The 20,796-nt window shown below is 52.0% G+C and overlaps 2 protein-coding genes across 4 annotated transcripts; both read left to right on the forward strand.

The window, feature by feature from the left end:
• Positions 1–54: 54 nt before the first annotated feature.
• On the forward strand, positions 55–12,424 carry E2F4 (E2F transcription factor 4). Of its 2 annotated transcripts, XM_056500424.1 has the most exons (10): positions 55–237; positions 2,045–2,154; positions 2,624–2,785; positions 3,278–3,321; positions 6,030–6,091; positions 6,246–6,531; positions 6,973–7,137; positions 8,222–8,269; positions 9,779–9,823; positions 10,142–12,424. In XM_056500424.1, the coding sequence occupies exons 1-10, from the start codon at positions 55–57 to the stop codon at positions 10,255–10,257; spliced, it is 1,221 nt and encodes a 406-aa protein (XP_056356399.1). In that variant the 3' UTR covers positions 10,258–12,424. The 2 variants fall into 2 exon arrangements, with proteins under 2 accessions (XP_056356399.1, XP_056356400.1); XM_056500425.1 differs by lacking the exon at positions 8,222–8,269 and having other exon boundaries at positions 71–237.
• Positions 12,425–12,513: 89 nt separating this feature from the next.
• On the forward strand, positions 12,514–20,414 carry ELMO3 (engulfment and cell motility 3). 2 transcript variants are annotated; one of them, XM_056500422.1, is made up of 20 exons: positions 12,514–12,751; positions 12,825–12,865; positions 12,970–13,042; positions 13,120–13,170; positions 13,610–13,779; positions 14,565–14,664; positions 14,769–14,920; positions 15,002–15,080; positions 15,462–15,512; positions 15,873–15,995; positions 16,139–16,270; positions 16,525–16,629; positions 17,132–17,240; positions 17,428–17,564; positions 17,657–17,820; positions 17,946–18,058; positions 18,309–18,413; positions 18,743–18,825; positions 19,034–19,114; positions 19,288–20,414. In XM_056500422.1, exons 1-20 carry the CDS (start codon positions 12,674–12,676, stop codon positions 19,498–19,500), a joined length of 2,160 nt encoding a protein of 719 aa, XP_056356397.1. In that variant the 5' UTR covers positions 12,514–12,673; the 3' UTR covers positions 19,501–20,414. The 2 variants fall into 2 exon arrangements, with proteins under 2 accessions (XP_056356397.1, XP_056356398.1); XM_056500423.1 differs by lacking the exons at positions 12,514–12,751; positions 12,825–12,865; positions 12,970–13,042; ... (7 more) ...; positions 16,139–16,270; positions 16,525–16,629 and having other exon boundaries at positions 17,156–17,240; positions 17,472–17,564.
• Positions 20,415–20,796: the final 382 nt, after the last annotated feature.

Genomic DNA, 20,796 nt, shown 5'->3' on the forward strand with positions numbered 1-20,796 from the left:
CCGGCGCCGTCCCCGCCCCGGAGGTTCCCGGGGAGCCCCGCGGCCCGGAAGCGGATGCGCGGCCCCGGAGCCGGCGGCGGCGGCGGGCAGATGGCGGAGTGCGGGGCGCAGCCCCCCGGGGGTGGCAGCGCGGCTGCGGGAGCGCCCAGCCGGCACGAGAAGAGCCTGGGGCTGCTGACCACCAAGTTCGTGTCGCTGCTGCAGGAGGCCAAGGACGGCGTGCTCGACCTCAAGCTGGTGCGGGCGCAGGCGGCGGGGGGCTCGGGCTGCGCCGCCCCGGGGGTGGGCTCGGAGGGAGCGGCCGCCGGCAGAGCGGGGCTCCGGCGGGATCGGCCCTCCGGCGGCTGGAGCGGGTTTGGGCACGGAGAACGGGGACATGGCAGCCCCCGGTGCAGCAGGTGGTTAGATCGGATTCCAGGAAAAATTTCTTCACGGCAGGAGTGGTTAGCGCTGGTGGAATGGGCTGCGGTGGAGTCCCTGGTCAAAAGGCTTGTGGATATGGCGCTTAGGGACATGGTTTAGTGGTTGGGATCGATGATCCTGAAGGGCTTTTCCAGCCGTACTGATCCTCTGTTTCTAAGTGCACGGAAAGCGGGGTCCCTAGGGGTGCGGCAGAGCTGCCGGCGGTGCACAGAGGGCTCTGCATTGGCCCCTCCTGCTCCTCCTTCCCAGCCCTTCTCCCCACCCCATCGGGTTGTCCCAGGCACTCTTCTTTCCCCAGGACTTTGCCAGACATTGCAGGTGTTTGTGTGCTTCAGCTGCAGAACCGTTTGACCGCCCTGTTCTCTTCTGTCTTCTTGCCCTGCATTTGATCACTGCACCATAATGATCCGGCCCTGCAAAGCCTCAGACATCTACAGAAACACATACCTGTAGAAACTGTCCATACGGCACTTAACCCTCCCGGCACACACCAGGAGGGGGAGTGTGGTCAGAGGCACCTGCCAGAGGTTGTCCCCAATGCCTTTAGGCAGTGGAGAAGTGCTCTGTGAATGCATCTTGCTTCTGTATTTTTAAGATCTTCACCTAGAGGAAGTAACACTGTGCCATGTACCGTACTTAATCTCTGGCCTTTCCTGTAGGGGAAGTTCCTTTGCTGTGGTTTTTATAAGCATCTCTTATGTGGGCATGTGTGAGAGACAGGCAAGTGCCAGAAAGCCCCAATAATGCAGGGCTGGAGGAGTTTCCTGGCTCCATGCCTGTGCCAAATTATTGTCTCTTTGGATTTGACAGTATCTTTCTGCTTCAAATGTCTATTAAGCAGATTCATGTTGGTCAGTGTGATTTGTATAGTTTGTGTAGTGGTGTAGGGTCTCCAGAGTCCTGGTGGCCTGCTGCTGGTGGGTGACAGGGACATGGTTCCTGTGCTGACCTGCCCTGTCTGCACTGCCACTGGTGTTGTTGGTCCTGGCTGTGCACACATTAACTCTTACTGGTGCCAGGTTGCTGTGTGGTAGTGGAAGCAGTGCCATTCCTCGAGTCCTGAAACCTGAGGGGAAAAGGGTTGTGTGAGCCAGCAGGAAAACCCCAGGGTTGCTCATGTTTACTCTCCACGTGGAATCATGTCTTTCAAACGGAGGAATCTCTTGAAAATATATTGGTTCTTTGTTAAGTGGCATCAGTTCACCTTTAGAAAAAGGTCTTGTCAATGTTGATTTCACTGAAGTGTTGCACAGACAGCTCTCAGCATTCCCCTTCCCATCTCCAGGTCTGTCCTGAGAGAGCACTGAATTTTTAGACTGCTGAACTTCTGTTTACTAGCACTGCTTTGCTACTGGAAAATGGTGATTTTTGGATCCACTGCAAGCAGGATTTCTGGAATTTGGTTTGTGTTTAGTGGGGCGGCTGTGGGGTAAGAAAAAAAGAAGAATGAGTGACTTCTCACGGTCATATGAGATCAAGAACATGTCTGGGTAACCTGAAGCGCTGGAACAGGAGAGGTATGAAATGGGTAGCAAAGTACTTGGCCAGGAGCTAATCTTACAGGCAGGAAGGAGCTAAACACGACTGAGAGTTTGGAATTAAGTGTCTTAACCTTTTTCAGGCTGCAGATACCTTGGCTGTGCGACAGAAGCGACGGATCTACGATATCACGAATGTCCTGGAAGGCATCGGGTTGATTGAGAAGAAGTCCAAGAACAGTATCCAGTGGAAGTGAGTGGCAGAGATGGTCTAAATCATTCACAGGTCCCTTCTAGTGCAGGTTTAAGTGACAGTGGGATTAAAATGCCCTGTGCAGAGGGAGGTTCCTCAGTGGTCTATGCTCTTGCCTCAGCTGGGCTGTACTGATGGCACATTGAGGAAAGCTGAAGTATGTATGGTGTTTCTGTTACAGCAAAGGTGTTATTTTGGTACAAACTAAATATTTGTACTGCCTTGGGCTAGAAAAGATGCCTGTCGTGGCACTGGAGGTGGGGAAGAGTCCTGCTAGACTGTGGGAAGTAGAAAGATGTACCAAACATTGCTGTGCTGGCAGGTGGGGATCTAGAGCAGGTACAGACATGGCTTTCCAGGCAATCTGGCATTGATGTTTGACACAGGTGGGAATAAGAGTCTAGCAGAGGTTTTGGGGTTGGTCTGAGTGTCTCCGGAAGCTGATTTAACCTATTTTTGCTTTACTCAGGGGGGTGGGTCCTGGCTGCAACACACGTGAAATAGCTCACAAACTGATTGAGCTGAAGGCAGACATTGAGGACCTGGAGCAGCGGGAACAGGAGCTGGAGCAGCAGAAGATGTGGGTTCAGCAGAGCATCAAAAATGTTACAGAAGACATGCAGAACAGTCGATATCCTTTGTGTGAACTGATGGCTCTGTCTCCATGTTGACTTGCTGGGCTGGGAAGCAGAGACATGAGGGCTTGTGGGTGCTGACCTGTTGCTGCTGGAGAAGTTGCATTGAAAGGGTCAAAAGGAGCACCTTGGTTTGAAATTAGGGTAACTGTCTGGCCTGGAAACCTGCTTTTCTCTGCATCCAGCTTCTCCTCTGGCTTTTGGCAGTAAAAAACAGAGTAATGTTTACTACAGTGAGAGAAGTGCTTCCTTCTGAGTCACAGGTGCCACTTTCTTGAGTGCAGAGCAGCTCTTGTGGTTTAACTATCTCAGGATGTCAGCTCTGACGGGCGTGGAGCTTGCAGACCTCACCTGCAGACCACTTCAGAGTGTGGCATGGAGATCCTTCTGGGAATGGTGTTCCTTCTGCTCAGGAAGGAAACACCAGGTGCCCTTTGAGTTCTCTGTCTGTGCAGGAAGCTGCAGCCTTTCTCCTTAACTTTGGGAACATTAGCATATGTGACACATGAAGATATCTGCAAGTGCTTCACAGGTGAGGAGATGGTGCTCCATTGGAAAGATGTGATGCTGCACGCCTTTCAGTCTGTCTCAGCTGCTCTTCTTTCTCTAAGAAAGAGTGGGCAGCAGACCATGGGCTGCCCAATAGCATCAAGTGAAATGTAATGTCAGTTCTGATGCTGTCCTGGATTTGTGTACCACTGAGTTGTAGCTTTCTTGTCTCCATTAGAGGGGACTGGCCATATCTTTCACTTGTGCTTAAGATAATAGAGGTGCTGCTCTTAAGGAATTCTTGCTGGGTTTCACTGAGTGGATGTATATGTGTTATGTTAGAAGCACTTAATTTTAAGGGCTTGGGTGGACAGTGTTCTAATGACAGGAAACAAAATTTATTGCGCAGTAGAAACCATGGTGTAAGCAGGGAAATAGTATTAAAGGTGGTCCCTCAGCTACATCATTTCCCTTGTCAACAAGAATGCAGAAAGGAGACAGTGGAGGACAGAAGGGAAAGCACCACTTGCTCTGCCCTTTAATTCCTAAAGTTAGGGGGGCTGCATCAAAAGTTCTTGTTCTGTCTCTGGGCAAAAGGGAAGAAAACCCACAAGAGTCTTTGTTTCTTCTGTTGCCAGTTCTAATGATAAATGTAAGACCAGATTAATGCCTGGTGGCCAGCATGCAGTGGGGAAACCTCAGGACATGAACTGCTCTTCCCAGCTGTAGTGGTGCAGAATCACAGCTCCTTTCTGCTCCAGTGGGTGCCTGACCTCTCCTGACCTGCCAACCTGCATCTGCTGGGTTGCTGCAGAGATTGAAGCTGTTTATCCTGGCTGCCTCCAGCCATGCATAATCTCACCTGTGTCTGACTCTCCTTATCTCCTCCAAGCACTTTTCTCTTGCTGCACTTCATCAGCTCCTCTGTTTGCTGTTGCTGCCTTTGTGCTTTCCTTGTTCACCAAGTTCCTGCTGGTGTAATGGCTGCATCACCACCTCCTTGGCTTTACTGTTTCTTCTGGTTGAAGCTGCACTTTTGGGGGCAGGGATTGTGTTTTCAGTTTGACAGTGCTGGGGGCCAGATCACTGGTAGCAGTCTGGAAGAGTTTACTGGAGACCAGCAGACAGCTCATTGCTTGGCTGGTTGAGTGTTTTGCATTTCATTGCACCTGGTTTTTGTAAACTGGTTTGTGTCTGAGGTCAGACCTCACCAAAACATGCAGAGATTAGATCTTGCTGAGGGTGGGTGTTAGTTCCCTCTAGAATGGAGGCTTCATCCATGGTTTTCCATTGCCTGTCCAGTTTTCCTGTATGAATATGCCTTACATGACTCTTTCTCCTCTCCTAAACACCTGAGCCTTACAGAGGTTCTTTGGTGGACCTCTTGTGTTCTTGAACTGTGATGCAGGCTGAATTTCAGCTCCTGGTTTTTCTAATTGACTGCTATTGAACTTGCTTGCTCCAAGATGTCCTGGACTCCTGTCAAATAGGGATTGATTAAAAAAGAAAGTAGTAAGAATATAAGTAAGACAGTTTTTAGTGACTGGGAAACATTATTTCCCCACCTGTTGCTGTGATGCATTTTGCACTTGCAGATTCAAAAAGGAAGTGGAAACCTACTGGGTGCTTTTTGTACAAGTATTTGGGATATATTTATCAAAGGAGATACAAACTCAGCACCTGTCTTTGAAACTAACAGGTCTTACAGCTTGAGCTGGTGTCTTTGAGCTTTATTATGCATTTTTAATGTCTTTTACATTTTTCTTAACAGGTCTTACAGCTTGAGCTGGTGTCTTTGAGCTTTATTATGCATTTTTAATGTCTTTTACATTTTTCTTAAGTGTAGATTTGTTAAACTAGTCCCATCCAATTGACAAATCCCATGTTATTTTTAATCTCTTTACCTTTTGCTGATCTGACTTTTAATTGCCTGCCTGAAATTAAGGGATGTGCTTTTCTGCTGTCCACTCTATCTCATCACTCTGGAGATCTTCTGTGTTAATTACCAAGTGAAGCTTAGTCATAATACTGGGGAATTGTGAATATTAACCACACTAAAGCTTAAATACTCAAAGTGAAAGCTGCAAGCTGCTTGATCTAAATATGTCAGATATTCACAGCTCTGGTATTTCTCTGTTCATGTTTCTCTTAACCCAGATACGGGCTGGGAGCTGTTTCCTTGTGACTGTTGAGTTATTAGGTCTTAAGGAGCTGCAGAACTTGGAAAGGAGGGATGCTGTCAGCCTGGCATCCATCTCCACAATTTGCTGGGCTCTGTGGAGGGTCCAGTACAACTAAAGCAGCTCTGGCCAGTAGAGACTGGGCAGTGTTGGTTTCAGGTGTTGGGACACCAGCCTGAGGTTGGCAGCCTGGCTTGGAGTCTGCTTCAACCCCATCTCTCTACTGGCAGTGTGGCTCTTTTGTTTCTAACTCACATCTAAAAGCTTGTGACAGCAGAATGAAAGATACTTCCCTTAGGATTCAGATGTTCTTAAGAGTGAATTTAAGCCAAATCTTGTGAAGAAAAGAGGGATTAGTCTTGATAAGGACACTGCTGAAAAACTTCAGGGTTGCAGGGAGAAACTTTGCAGGTTCTTTGTTCCCTGGGCTGTTGGTACATAAGGAACTGTATGATGTACTTGGGATATAGATGTCTTCCTTCCATGGAGGATTGCCAGGAGAAGGGAGGGGGAGTTGAGGAGGAGCTCCTCAGCTTGTGCCCAGGAGCCCTGACTGGTTCTGTTTTCACAGGAGACACCCTCCTCGTGATTCGAGCCCCATCCGGCACACGTTTGGAGGTTCCCGTCCCTGAGGTGAGTGATACATTCATGGGCAGAGTGCAGGGGCTATATGTGTGTGTCTGTGTGTGTGTGTCTGTGTACATGCATGTTTTGCCTGTGGAAAATTGATCTGCTTTTGAAAATGGTGTTTAATGTATGTCTGTGTTTTGCTTTTGATTTTTTTCAGGGCCTAAATGGACAGAAGAAATACCAGATCCACCTGAAGAGCACAAGTGGTCCCATTGATGTTCTCTTAGTAAACAAAGATACTTGGAGCTCTCCTCCTGTTGTACTCCCTGTCCCTCCCCCTGAAGACCTCATTCAGTGCCAGGCAGCTGCACCCTCAAAACCACAAGTCCCACCACTCGCCCATTTCCAGGAGGCCTCCGTCCCCAGCAGCACCCAGCCCTCCACACCAACACCCACCAGCACTCAGGACCATGGCCCTCCCACACAGAAAAATGCAGGCACAGGTGAGAGGGAGCTATAGAAGGCATAAACAGGCTGGTGGCTGGTAGAGGAGGGTATGTTCCTTGGTGCCATTTGGGCTGGCACTGCTGGATGTGCAGTGCTGAGAGCTCCTGGCAAAGGGGCATCACTGCCTTTGCTGCTGCCCTTCCCTTGGCCTTGGTTAGTGGGACTGGTTGTGCTCAGGGAGATCAGCCACTTGGCTTCAGTGGGTAGTGCCAGCCTATAGGAGCACCTGTAAGGGAGAAGCTGGTCATGCAGGTTCATTGATCAGCAGGAAATATGTCCAAGTATGGACCTGGAGGAAAGGAAGGAAAAGGAAAGCAGGAAAGCTGCTCCCTGTGCAACTGCCTGGCCAGCACTGCCAGCAAGGGCTGAGTCTGTGCAGCAACTGCCTTGGGGCTAGTGGGAGATGACATTCCTGGGTGTGTCTGTGGCTGTTCCAGAGTGTGATGTCCCGGCAGCAGAGTCCAAGGGCAGTGGTGACTTTGAGGGCCAGCCAGCGCCATTGGACACGCAGCTGCTGCAGTCCTCAGCCTCGCTGGACAGCAGCTCTGTCCTGCCCAGCACCTCTACCTCCTTTGAGCCCATCAAGCCCGACCCCACAGGAGGTGAGTATACTGCTTGTTTCATGTGATGCTCCAAAATCCTGCTGCTGGGAGTGAGGGAAAGGCTGCTGGGCCTGGAGGAAGGAGCTGAACTCCCATTCTGCCTTTGCTGTCAGCCAGGATCTGCAAAGGATGGTAGGCATTTCCCTGTGAGGCTGCCAGGAAACATGGTGACAAGGTGACTGTCTTGTCTAGTGTCCTGCTGCTTTCTGCAACATCAGTGCCAGAAAATCTGCAAGGGACACCCACATGACACACATCTCTGCTGTTACATGTAGGGTTATTCCCTTTCAATCCTTTCTGTTTTTGAGACTGCGTGAAGCTACAGAATTTTCAGCCACCACTGAGAGCACCTTTGTAACTCAGGGAGTTTTCTGTATTAGGAGATTTCTTGTCTCCCTTTTCCTCCTTTGCTCAGAACACTTTATCTGTCTTTAGTGATCTTATGTTCTTAGTGACTTTGCAGTATATATTTGGGGAGCTCCTTGATGTGTTTTAAAAAAGGAACCCTGGAGCTTTATGCCAGGAAATGGCAGGCTGGCCCAAGGAGAGAAAAGCATCCTCTAGGTAAGCCACACTGTTGGAATGTGGAAGTCCAACTTCACTGCAGAATACACTCGAGGTTAGGTTATGGTTAGAAGAAATCTTACTCAAATGCAGCTCACACAGTCTTTTTCCACTTCTGCTGCTGGTGTGTCTCAGAGAAGCATGAGCTGTCTGGAGTCATTTTGGTTGTGGAATTAGGCCTTAGATGTGCATAGATCTTACCACTGTGCTTCTCCAAAGGCATGTCCTCATCCTTCACAAGATAATCAAGGCAGTGTACTGGGTGAGGTTTACAGTCACAGCTGCTGACTGATAACATGTTCATGTCCCAGGACTCCTACAAATTTATTTTAAAGTAGTCAAGCTCAAGTGTTTTGTTGCTTGTCATTGCAGCAGAAATATCTGATCCGGAGTGTGGGAGCAGAATTTCCAGATGATTTGGGTGTGTAAGGAGCACAGTAGGTTTGTGGGTGATTCTGCTGTAAAGCATTTCAGACTCTTCACGTAATGATCCAAACCATCTGGTTTGTTGTATTTGCAGTACTGGAACTTCCCAAAGAGCTGTCAGAGATGTTTGATCCAATGAGAGGTACGTTCATTCCCTGACCACAGCTTTTTTCTGTGCCCATCTATCCACAGAAAAGGGACAATTTGTTTGATTCGCTCCCTTTTGGATTATTTTGTGGATGTGGTTTTGTAAGGTGCTTGTGGTCATTGGTGGCTGCTGGCCCTCTACTAAAGAGTAGTTAGGCACTCTTAAAATTACTGGTTTCTTTATGTATTTTTCTGTCTCCGTGTTTCCAGCAACCTCTGTTAGATCTTGCCTGCAGTGCACCAGCAAGGGCTTTCCTGTCCTGATGCTGATGCTAATCCATGTTCAGCCTTCCCGTGCTCCTCCTTCAGCTTGTCAGCCATATGGAAAAGAAAAATCCATGCTAAGTCTTGTTTCAGCTTTAGCTGCCCAAGGCTAATCCAAGCAAATAATCTGGGGAGACAGTGTTCTCTCTGAAATACTTCTCGGTGGTGGTGGAGGAGCTGGTTATTTTGGAGCTGTAGGGGAGGAAGATGCTGTTACTTGTGTTTGGAGTTCTGACTCTGCCCAAGGAATGTCTGTGGGTTGCTGCCTAATGGTGGGACAGACTCTGGGTTAATGGCAGAAGAGGTGAAGGAATTTGGTCTGACATAAACCTAAACTGGGAAACTTTTTATCAGTACATTTATTTCTCTGCACTGCTGGGTGAATACTTTGTAGCCTCATAGCCAGGCAGGGCCAAGTATACCTAAGCACTCCAGTGGTGGTCACAGGACATGTACAACAGCTGTCCCTAGTTCTGTGCTCTAGCAGATGCTTTGTGGATGTGCTGCCTTTGGGTAGAAACCTCCACAGACCCAAACACAGACGTGTGAGTTTCCAGTCTGCGTGTTCTTAGCCCTGGGCTCCGCAGTCATCCTTCCTCCTTGCCCAGCACCTCTGCTGCAGATAGTGGATGAAGTCCTGATGATGTTTAGGTACATCTGAAGACTAAGTTTGATTCACAGTGTGGGATATAAACTGCTGCAAAGTCCCAGCCGTGTAGAAGAACTTACCCAAAGTATGCTACTGTGTTGCTATGTGGACACTATTGTAAAGCAGTTGTTTGCTGTCTACGGTAAAGTGTGTGGTTTTATGGAGTATTCTTCCTGGTTTGGAGGGGGAAGATAAAAAATCCAGGAGCAAAGGACAAAACAGAGTCAACAGCTACAGAGGCAAAACTCAGGACTGGAAGAGAGCAGCACTGCAGAGCTCAAAGGAATGGTCCTTGCAGGATACTCCATGCAGCCTCTCTCATCCTTGTGTGATTCCAGTAATGTTGCCCTGGTGCTGGCAGCTACTTTAAGGCTGTGCAGTCTAAGCTACAGGAGCTGGAGTTCTCCTATAGTGTTTTGTGCTGGAATTACTTCTACTACATGGTTTTATCTCTTTTAAGCACAAGCTTCCTTTCACTGCCTGCTGCACATGCTGTGCCTTAGCCAGAGAAGGGATAACAAGGGTGGGGAACTACTCAGGGGCAGACCAGGAGAGCAGACTGTTTTGCTACCATGCTTGTCTCTTCCCCAGAATGTGTGAACTCTGAGCTGCTGGAAGAGCTGATGTCATCTGAAGGTGAGTCTCAGTCTCCTTTCATGGTATGTCCTCCCTGGGAGGAAGACCTTGCTGTGTGGCTTTACCCAGCTGGCAGCCTCATGACTGCAAACTTGCCCTCATCCTTTCTGGGCTCTGGACACAGACTCATTTCTCGCTGTTCTGCCAGCCCCTGAGAGAGGCATGGGAGCCAGGGGTCTCTTCAGTTTTGTGAGGCTGACTGAAGCGACCTCAAAGACTGTTCCTGTGGGGTGGCTATGCTGCTCAGAGGTGTTGGCAGCTCTCACCTGGGTGAGAGTGCTGAGTTTTGTAACCAACCCTGGCCTTCTCTTTCCCCAGTGTTTGCTCCCTTGCTCCGCCTCTCCCCTCCACCTGGAGACCACGACTACATCTATAACCTGGATGAGAGTGAAGGTGTCTGTGACCTCTTTGATGTGCCTGTCCTCAACCTCTGACTTCTCAGTGCGGCTGGGAGCCCTGCAAACACGGACTGTTTTGTAACTCTTTGGAAAGTGTCTATTTTTGGATTCCTTTTGTGCTAGAGCTCGAAGGCCGAGTAATTCAGAGATGCTCTCAAATGGACTCAGAACCAAGAGATGTGGACTTGCAGGCTGGGAACCTCCCCATAGTTTGCTTCTTCCTCTGATGCACGTGCAAGATGCATGTGCAGCTTTCCCCCCGCGTCTCTCCACTGGATCCTGGGCCTCACTTCAAAGGGTCTGTGTTTTGAGTGTTCCCAGTTCACCTGCACAGTTTGCCCACGTGCCTCTCTGAGCTTCCTCCAATCTGCATGCCTTGGTTTTTCCTGCACTCCCAGAGGCACTTTGTACCTCTTAGGTACCAGCTGCTACAAGGAGCCCCAATACCATGGTCAGTTCACAAGCCCAGAGGTTGTTAGCTGGATTTCTTTCTGTAAGTGGTTCGGATTGGGGTTTTTTTATTTCCAAAAAGCATTGAGAGGAAAAGAAAGGGCACCAAAGTGTCTGTTTCTTTCAGTGACTTCCGACCAAGCTAGTATGTTTTACAAAAAGCACTTTCTTTTAGCCAGCTGTGCCTCCTAGTGGGATTCAGGAGCTGAGCGCTCCTTGTAGGACCCAGGAGCACTAAGCCTTTCCCTCCTGGTGCATCAGCAGGAATGTTGGATCTGCTTTCACCAGTCTGCTGATGCACAGCCCCAGGGGCTTCAGCTCCTCGTCCAGCAGCTGTGCTGTTTCTACAGGGCTAAAGCAGAGGTGCCAGTATGGTTTTGTTTTTAATTTTTGGTTTTGCCTGACTGAAGAGGTGTTTGAAAGGATAAGACTGCTCCAGCTGGTGCCTGTAAGGTACTCCAGGAACATCACAGCCCGCTCATATTTGCAATTAGCTGGGTTTTTCCAACCATTGCACTTGAACCTGCAACTGTCTGAAAGGTGACCAAGCAGTTACAATTCAATAGTATTTTGCTGTGACAGGTTATGTAGGTGTTGTCAAAATAGTGAGCTTTTTTTTTTACCCCTTTTTCTCTCAGGATCAGGTTTTCTGTGTATTTGAATTTGCTCCCTTAGTGCCCATACCCACACTCCCAGTTCCTGATCCTGTGGCAGGTCTTTACCTACTGTGATGCTTTCTCTGCATCATTTTTCCGCAAGATTTTCTTCATTGCTTTGTAACAGAAACTCTGCTGTTGGGTTCTTTAGGATCATCAGCTAGTACCAGGCTGGGACCTTGTGCAGTTTAGTTGGAGTAAAAATGTCCTGATGGATTTATGTTGTATTTTGCAAGCTCCAACTTTGGGTTTTGGTCAGATCCTGTGAGTGTCTTTAGTTTTGCATATCTTCCTGCCACCACATGGAAGCAGCTGTCCTGCCTTTCCTGCTCTGCAAACTGCTAAACAGAGAGCCAGGCCAAGCCATGGCTGGCTGCTGCAGAGAGGGAGCTTCCAGCCATCCACTTAAACAGCTGATGTTTAATTTCTCTGCATAGCTGCTCACTGCCTGTGACCCACACAACAGCTGCAGCACCAGCACTAAGGGATGAAAAGTATGAAGAGCCTGCAGAGGTGAGAAGAGTATGTTCTTGGGACCTGTGTCCCTGGAGCAGCTCCTCAGGCCCTCTCACTCTGCGTGGGACTCCTCCACAAGGACTGTTTCTGCAGGAACAAAGCACTAGCAGCCTCTTTGGGGAAAGCACGAAGAACTCGGGAGGAGCAATGGGACGCTGTTTTGGCAGCAGGCAGCTGCTGCTGGCAAGACAGATGAGGTGTGAGACCCCTCTGGGGCGTGAACTGCCAGCTGCATGCAGCCAGTCCCTGAGCCTTCCCCCTCCACATGGAAGCTGACTGGAATCCCTCGGTCCTGCGTGTTAACAAGGCTCCATGGCTTTGGTGTAGCTCGAGCTCTTCATGTACTGCCTGGCCCTTGCCCTCCTTCCCAGTGTTCACGCCCGCCACCAGTTAGACCTCCCGAAAAGGATACCTAGAGAAAAATTTACAGTTGCAAATGAACTTTCGATTCATATATAAAGATTATTTTTATACTTTTTTTTTTTTTTTTTTTTTTTTTTGCAAGGAAAAGAAAATTGCCTGTCCTATTTGTACAGAGTGTTCTCTGACGTGAATAAACAAAAACTTTCCAGAGTTTCTCACCTTGCCGCAGCCTGTGCCTCCTCTCTGCCCTGGCCCGGGGGATGGGGCTCCCTGGAAAGCGCTGTTTCCCGGCAGGAGGCCGTGTCCTGTGCCGGAGGTGGGTCTGCCACACCCGCGTCAGCTCAGGTGAGGGGGCCGGGCCTGGCGGGGCTGGGGTGGCGGCACAGGCCGCGGAGCGGCGGCCGGGCCCTTCGTGAGGGGAGGCGGCGGCGGCGGCGCAACCCGGAACTGCCGGCGGTGCGGGAGCCATGCCGCCGCCCAAGGACGTGGTGAAGATCGCCATCCAGATGGTGGGAGCCATCCCGCAGCTCATCGAGCTGCAGCAGGTACTGCCCCGCACACCCCCGCGCCCCTCCCCGCGCCCCCCAGCCCAGCTCACGGCCGGCCTCCCTCCCGCAGACCAAGCCGCTCGCCTCAGTGCTCAAGGACGTCTGTGATGCGTGAGTACCGCGCTCGCTGCCTGCCACCGCGCCGTGACAGGTCGTGACAGCCCGTGAGCGGGGCTGTGACCCGTTCCCGGCTGTGACCCGTGCCCGTGCCGCAGGTGGAGCCTGCCCAACGCCGAGCGCTACGCGCTGCAGTACGCGGACGGGCGGCAGACCTACATCACCGAGTCGGTGAGACACCCACCCCACAGCGCCCGGCCCCGCCGCTGCAGCGCCCGCCGCCTCACCGGCTCTTTCTCCCCTTACAGAACCGCAGGGACATTAAGAACGGGAGCATTTTACGGCTGACCACCTCCCCGGTACATCCCTCTGCCCCCCTGTCTCCTACTCTGCTCCGTGCCCCTGCAGTGGGATGCTCTGAGCCCCCTGCCTCTGACTGCCTCTGGCTGTTCCTGTGCCTCAGACCCCGCACAAATCACACGGGCAGGAGATGTGTCTCTGCCTTCATTTTCCTCGGCAGGGCTTGGGGGAGTTTGAAGAGAAACGAAATCATCTTGAAATTCTTTGAATGCGGGGGCCAACTCATCAAGTGTTCTTGGTGTCATGCCAGTTTGATCTCCATCCTCAGCTCCACCTAGTCTCTGCTCTGGTGGCTCTGTTTCTTAATTCAGCTCCTTACTGGGGCTGCTCTAGCCTGAGACTCCTTCCAAAACTTGCACTTCAGTTCTTACAGCCACCTTCAAGCTTCTTACTGTCTTTCAGTGAGCCCCTTTGGCTTGATTCTTTCCTTCCTGGTAGGACCAAGAAGCAGAGCGGTTGTATATCGGGATCCAGAGCAAGAATGTGGATGTGAAGACTGACTCACTGAAGAAGCTTGCAAGCCTCTCCCAGGATGTTACCTTTGCTCAAGAGTTCATCAGCAGGAATGGCTTGAAGCAAATCTACTCTATTGTGGAAGAAGGGAATGAGTGAGTATCAGGACAGGCTTTTCCTTGCAGTCCATGACTTTTCTTCTCCCTTGCTAATACTGCGTAAGCTCCAAGCTGGGCATTGGAGTGGACTCTTTGTGTTTCTGACTTGTTGGTGCCTGCACTGTGGCTGTGTCCCTGCATGCTGGCAGCCAGGGGAAGGTCCCCACAGATATGCAGTCCTGACTCCTTGTGAATGTGCCCAGACTTGAACCTTCCATCCCTTCTCTGGCTGGGTTATCTGTAGCCTCGTGGGGTTTGCTACCAGGAAACCAGCTGTGATCATCTTGGCCTCCAGTGCTGCTCTTCATTCCTGCCACCCTGAATGATCCCTCTGCCCTGAGGTTTTAGCTGCAAGAGATCTGCAGGGAGCTTGAGAAAACCCTGTGTAACTCTTTGAGGATGGTGCAGCTCCTCTGAGCTCCTGTCACACAGAGAGTGTGGAACCAGGCAATGCAACACATGTTTCTTGGAAGTAGAGGGAGGGATATGGGGTGGTTCAACTTTCCTGAGGGCTTGTCTGTAGTGATCTTTGTACCATGGTGATGCAGCTTTCCAACAACTGAACTTCCCCTGCCTTGACTTCCTGGGGAAGTCAAGTTCCTGGGATGACTAAGTGAGAGCCTATTTTCTTACCCAGCAGTCTCTTTCCTTTCTCCTGCTCACTGCTCTCTTCTCTAGCTGTTTCTAACATGCCCACCAATGTTCAAGTGCAGACACCACCATAAGATGGGAGCAGGGTATCTGGAGCCATCCTCACTGTATTTGTTCATGTGTCCCTCCAGTACAGGGGAGATGCTGGCTCACACCCTCAAAGCCTTCACAGAGCTGATGGAGCATGATTTTGTTTCCTGGGAAAATCTTAGTACAGTCTTCATCAAGAAGGTAAGAGTTTTCTACAATGTCCACAGTGTGTGCCTGTGGGATTCCTTGTTATCCTTGTGCCTCAGGCTCAGCCTGCTATTGACAGATGGTTTTGTGTCTCACAGATAGTTAGTTATGTCACCATGAATGCAGTGGATGCATCTATCCAGCAGCTCTCCTTGTCTATCTTGGAGAATATGGTGCCTACTAGTCGCGTCTTCTTTGAGGTGGTCAGAAAAGAAGTGACATTGGACCGTCTTCTCACCCACCTGCAGGCGTAAGTGGAGAGGCCAGAGCACCATTCAACCCCAACCTCAGAGCTGGCAACTCTCACATCCTCCTGCTCTTCCTCCCACAGGACAAATGCCCAGCTGCAGCTGAAGGCGATGGCACTGCTCATTGCGCTGCTGCTGAGCGCGACCGACGCCGAGCGGCGGGTGAGGGCCACCATGGCAGGGTGGTGGCATTGCAGAGTCAGGCACCACGGTGCCTCTGTCTCTGGGGTGCTCTGCTGAGAGCCCTCAGCTGTTAGCACTTTTTGTCTCAAATGACAGAGGTATCACAGTTGGTGAGGCACAGTGATTGTGATGACCCAGCCCCTGGCACATCTGAGCTCTCAGGGTGGGCCCCCCCTGTGATGGGACCTTGGGCAGCTGGGTCCTTTGCTGTGGGGTTTGTGCTCTTTGGGATTGCAGGGCTGCAAAAAGTGTCCAGAGACGTTTAAAGTCTATATCCTCACTCTGCTTCCTCCTTTTATTTGGGGGAAAATGGTGGTGTGCTGAGCTGGAGAATGTCTCACAGCCTTGTTTTTTTCCTAGGAGATGATGGAGACCCTGAGGGAGAAGAACATCAGGCAGTTTATCCACAAGGTGAGAAGCTGGGCTTGTGCAACGGTCTGCTGTGTGCTTCAGTCTCTGTCCTTTCTCCCCAGGCCCTGTCCCCTGAGTCCCAGCCCTTGGTGACTGTGTGTGGCTGGGTTGCCTATGTACCCCATACCCCTTCTTTGAGAATGCCTGTGGGTGCTGCTCTGCTGGCACCCATGTGCCCAGGGCTGCACCCTCATCTACCTGCAGTTCAATGCACACAGATCTTACCCAACCCCAAGGGGAGTTTTCCACTTCCCAACACCCTTTTGAGCAGCAGGACCTGCTGGGATTTGGCTGTTGGGTCCTGTGCTTAGACTGGAAGCAGCAGCATGGGGGAACCTTCTGTCTCATGATCTCCTTTAGAACATTATCCACAGCTCCGAGCCACTGGGGGATGAGATGGCCCATTATCTGTACGTGCTGCAGTCTGTCAGCCTCAACCTGTGCGAGCATCGCATGAAAATGTCCATGGATCCCTACTCACAGGTCTGGGAGTACTCTCCTTGCAAGTCTGGACCTGGTCTCTTCCACCTGTGGAAGCAGTTCACATTTGGGTGAACCCAACACGTCTGGGTTTGCCCTGGGAGAACCTGCTTCTGTGGGGCTCACTAGCACCCCCTCCTCTCCAGGAACAGCGGGATCTGCTCCAGTCCCTGCGCCAAGCTGCTTTTGAGTCGGAGGGCGAGGTGCCTGCTGGCACCTTCAGCACTGAGCGCCGGCGGTCCCTGTGCGCCAAGGAATTCCGCAAGCTGGGCTTCGTGGTGCGTTCCCCCTGCATCCCTCCCGAGCCCCACACGGCCTTGCTGGCAGCTTCTCATGGCTCCCCTCAGCCTGGTGTCCCTGTGATGCTGATGGACCATGTAGCACCTCCCTTCTGCTCCCAAGGCACTCCTGGACAGCGAGTGCTGTAGAGCTGCTGGGTGTCAAAGGCAAACACCATGGGTGTGTTGGGAAGACACAGCTGCTTGAAGAACAAAGCAGCAGCTGCTAAATTGCATCCTTTGTGTCCTGCTAGAACAACAGCAACCCAGCAGAGGATCTCCGCCGTGCCCCACCAGGACTCCTTGCCCTGGACAACATGGTGTATTTCTCCAGGAACACCCCTAATGCCTACAGCAGGGTAGGTGCTGTGCTCTCCCAGGGAACTCCCTGGGGGAGAAGTGCTGGTGGACCTTCACCTTCTTTTCTTTTATTTGTGATCTGTCCTTGGCCACACCTAGGCAAGTGTCCTACTGTTGCTGTTTCAAATGGAGACAGGTCCTTCCTGTGGGTAGGAGAAGCCATTTGAGGCCAGTGCCTCTGAAGGGTCCCCATAAGTTTTAGGGGTTTGCTCACAGCTTGGTTTCCAGGCCTTGGAACTTGGGCAGTTTGGGCAAAACCAGCAGGGCATAAGCCGTGCTCCAACCTGCAGTGCCTGTGACCAGCTCCCACACTGCCACAAGGGAAAGAGGAGGATAGGGCTGGATTTTGGGAAGAGTGGGTCACTTGTGTTAGAGATGGGCTTCACCAGCTGGGGGGGACAGCTTGTCTAGGAATGCAGGAGGAGTGTGGCATGTGTGACACCCATTGTTGGGACAGCCCTCCAAGTCCATGTAACATGAGATCATGGCCCTCTTCTCCAGTTTGTCCTCGAGAACAGCAGCCGGGAAGACAAACACGAATGTCCCTTTGCTCGAAGCAGCATCCAGCTCACCCTGATCCTCTGCGAGATCCTGCACATTGGAGAGCCATGTACGTGTGCCCAAGCTTGTCCTTCTCCCTGCCCTGCTGCTTGGGGGACAAGCTGCCAGGTCTTGTCCTGGCATGGCTGACAGCGTGAGAATGGGATGTGGGGCTGGGAAATACCCAGGTTTCCCTGGACACTGAAATCCTCTCGAAAAACTGGGGAGTGTGGCTTCATCTGTCCTTCTCACCACAGGCTCGGAGACGGCTCAGGCCTTTTACCCTATGTTCTTCGGGCAGGATCATTTCTTTGAAGAGCTATTCTGCATCTGCATCCAGCTGGTGAACAAAACCTGGAAGGAGATGAGAGCAACCCAGGAGGATTTTAACAAGGTGAGGGGGGATGCTTCTTCCCTTGATGGGAATACAAATTCAGGGATTTGGGGAGTGTTACCAAACTGGAATTGACATCCCCGGCCTGGCAGGTGATGCAGGTGGTGCGGGAGCAGATCACCAGGACCCTGTCTCTCAAGCCCACATCCCTGGAGCTATTCAAGACCAGAGTGAACGCCCTGAACTACAGCGAGATCTTGAAGCTGCGGCAGACGGAGCGGCTGCACCAGGAGGAGACGTTGGCTGTGCCTGTGCTGTGAGTGGGCTGTGGGCAGGGAGTGGGGAGTGGGGACCTGAAGCAGGGACAATGCTTTAGGGCTGGGAGGTCAGCAAGGGCCTGCTGAAACGGCTGTGCTCCTCTTCTGCTGACTTTCACCCCAGGGAACTGCGGGAGAAGCTGAAGCCGGAGCTCCTGGAGCTGATCCGACAGCAGCGCCTGCTGCACCTCTGTGAGGGAACCCTCTTCCGCAAGATCAGCAGCCGCCGCAGGCAGGGTGGGTGCCAGAGCCCTGCTCCAGGGTGGGGGCCTGGCAGGGGGCAGGGCTTATTCCCGTGTCCCCTGCCACAGGGGAAGTCCCAGTTAATCTGTGGGAGTAAAATGCTTGACTCCCTGGACAGCTGATATGGGCTAAACCCATGGGCTGGAGAAATGGAGAGTGCTGATAAGGGGGCAGCTCCATTCCCCTTGGGAACGGTATGTCTGCAAGGGGAGGCTGAGAATTTCTCATGGCTCTTCTGCTGCAGACAAGCTGTGGTACTGCCGCCTGTCCCCCAACCACAAGGTGCTGCACTATGGGGATGTGGAGGAGGGGGTGCAGTCTCCCCCCATCGAGAGCCTGCCAGAGAAAAGTAGGTGATGGAGAGAAAGAGAAGGTGGGAAGGAGGGAGGGGAGCCCTCTGATAACCTCCAGGTTAAGACTGTCTTAAAGTGGGAATTACCCCTCTGCTTGGTTGCTGCATGGCTGTCCCAGTGTCTGCTAGTACTGTGTGACTGGGAACTGTGGGAATTCAGGCTGGCTTTTCAAAGGGTGCTGCAGAGTGGCTTGACCCCCCCACCCCAAGCTGTGGATGGCTATGAGTCCTCTCATTTGGGTTGTCCTGGGCTCTGGGCAAAGGGGACCTGAAGGAGGGGGAGAGGGATGTGAAGAGGGAGCTCATAGCTCTTCCACTTGCCCCAGTTCCTGTGGCAGACATGAAGATGCTGCTGGTGGGGAAGGAGTGTCCACACACAAAGGAGAAGAGCTCTGGGAAGCAGAACAAGGTCAGCACCTCTCACCCTATCCTGTCCAGCTGGGGATGGGTTTTGGGAGTGGGTGGATGATGGCAGGTTGCATGGTTTCATGGACAGAGACCACTTGGGTCTCCTGGAGTGCAGAGGAGGAGGCTGGGTGCAGCTCCTGCTCTGAACCCCACCAGGGCTGGGAGGAGTCCAGCTGAGAAGCCAGCTACCCCCTGTGCTGTCCCTGCAGGATGTCCTGGAGCTGGCCTTCTCCATTGTGCATGATGTGGAGGAATACTGCCTCAACTTCATTGCCCCCACCCGGTATGAGGTGAGCTCCAGGGGCCCACTGGGGTGGCACACAGTGCCCAAGATGCCTCTGCCAGGGGACAGCAGTGGAGAGAGAGCTGTGTGTGTCCCTGGGGGGTGGAAGCCACAGCAGGGAGAGATGGGCTCTGGCTGCCCAGGGCTGGTGCTAGAGATTCACATGCTCTGCTTCCCCAGTTCTGCCTCTGGACAGATGGGCTGAATGTTCTTCTGGGCAAGGAGATGACAAGTGAACGAACACAAACAGACCTCGATGTCCTGCTGTCCATGGAGCTCAAGCTGCGGCTCCTGGACCTGGAGAACATCAGCATTCCTGATGAACCCCCTCCCATCCCAAAGCCCCCCAGCAACTTAAACTTCTGCTATGACTTTAGCCATTCAGAGCAGTGAGTTCCTCCTTTTGCCCTGTCCCCATCCTCTATGCCCCTCAAAATCAAGCGCCTCCCTCCAGGTTCTGTCCCTCATCTCTGGCACAGAGGGACAGGCCAGGTGCTGGCTGGGGGCTTGGGTGTCCTACCCTTCCCTGCCTGTGTCCTGCCCTCCTGAAGAGCATGGGAATGATCCACCAAGCATTAGCCTCCTGTTTAAGGAGGGTGACCTGGCTGCTCTGCCCCCCTGACATGGGGAGGTGAGATGAAATACAGACAGTCAAACCCCTCTATGGTGGCACTGATTCCCCCACACTGCAGCCAGGCTTTGGGCAGAGAGGGCAAGGATGTGGACTGGAATAAAGGTACAGGTAGCCCTGGGATAGCTGGAGGAGGAGTAACACTTCAAAGGTACGAATATGCACTGCCTCACTTTCGCCATCAGTGTAGGGGATCCTTTCTGGACAACAAAGTGGTTAGAAAAAGAATGGAACACACCTTTCCATTACGTTTGTCAAGCAGCTGGCATCTTCAGGGCATGGTATGCCAGCCCTGCCAGGTCCCTCCTGCGCTGAAAGGTGTTTTTTGCTGAGCCCTCTGCACCATCCTGGAGTGGAGGTGTTTAGGGTACAAGCCCCCTTTTCCTAGCACCATTCAGCTGGGCCTGGTGTAAGAAGATGCTGGTCTGCCCATCATGCCAATTCCGGTGCCTTCCCTGCCTGGGGCGGATACTTGCACACTTCAGCCGTGCTGCTGCACTACTGCACCACAAGCTACCTCCTCCCCGGCCCCAGAGCCCCCAGCCCAGCGCCCTGCACCTCCTCGTGCCTGCAGCTTTTCCCAAGGGTGCTGTGCTGACAGTCACAGCTGGTAGGGATCCAACCGTGCCTCTGTCTCCTGTGTACTGGCACAATAAACACTTGTGAAGAACTCGGAGCCGTGTCCTTTCCAAAGGTTTGGGGAAGGGCTCAGAGTGACTGAGGGTCAAAAAGGGCCAGAGCGGGTAAGGCTGGGATGGCAGCACTGTGAGAGTTGTGCATGAAGAAGCTGGGAGGATGGCTGGCAAGATCTTGTTCCTGGTGTTGAGGTGCAGGCTCAGAGCAACGTTCCCCACAGCTAAGGCCATTTCTAGCCTAGGAAGGCTGGGAGCACTGTGGATGGTCCCAGGCACCTGCTGGGCAAAATTTATGTTCCTTTGCGTTGTTACTCGCACAGTGAAGTCCTTCCAAGTTCGCTTGCCCAGAAAGAGTGCAGTCTCCCTCATTGGAGATAGTCAAAAACCACCTTCTGGGAGCACCCTGGTTCAGCAAGGAGATTG

Source organism: Oenanthe melanoleuca, chromosome 11 (genome assembly GCF_029582105.1).
Source record: "Oenanthe melanoleuca isolate GR-GAL-2019-014 chromosome 11, OMel1.0, whole genome shotgun sequence".
NCBI classification, from domain to species: domain Eukaryota; kingdom Metazoa; phylum Chordata; class Aves; order Passeriformes; family Muscicapidae; genus Oenanthe; species Oenanthe melanoleuca.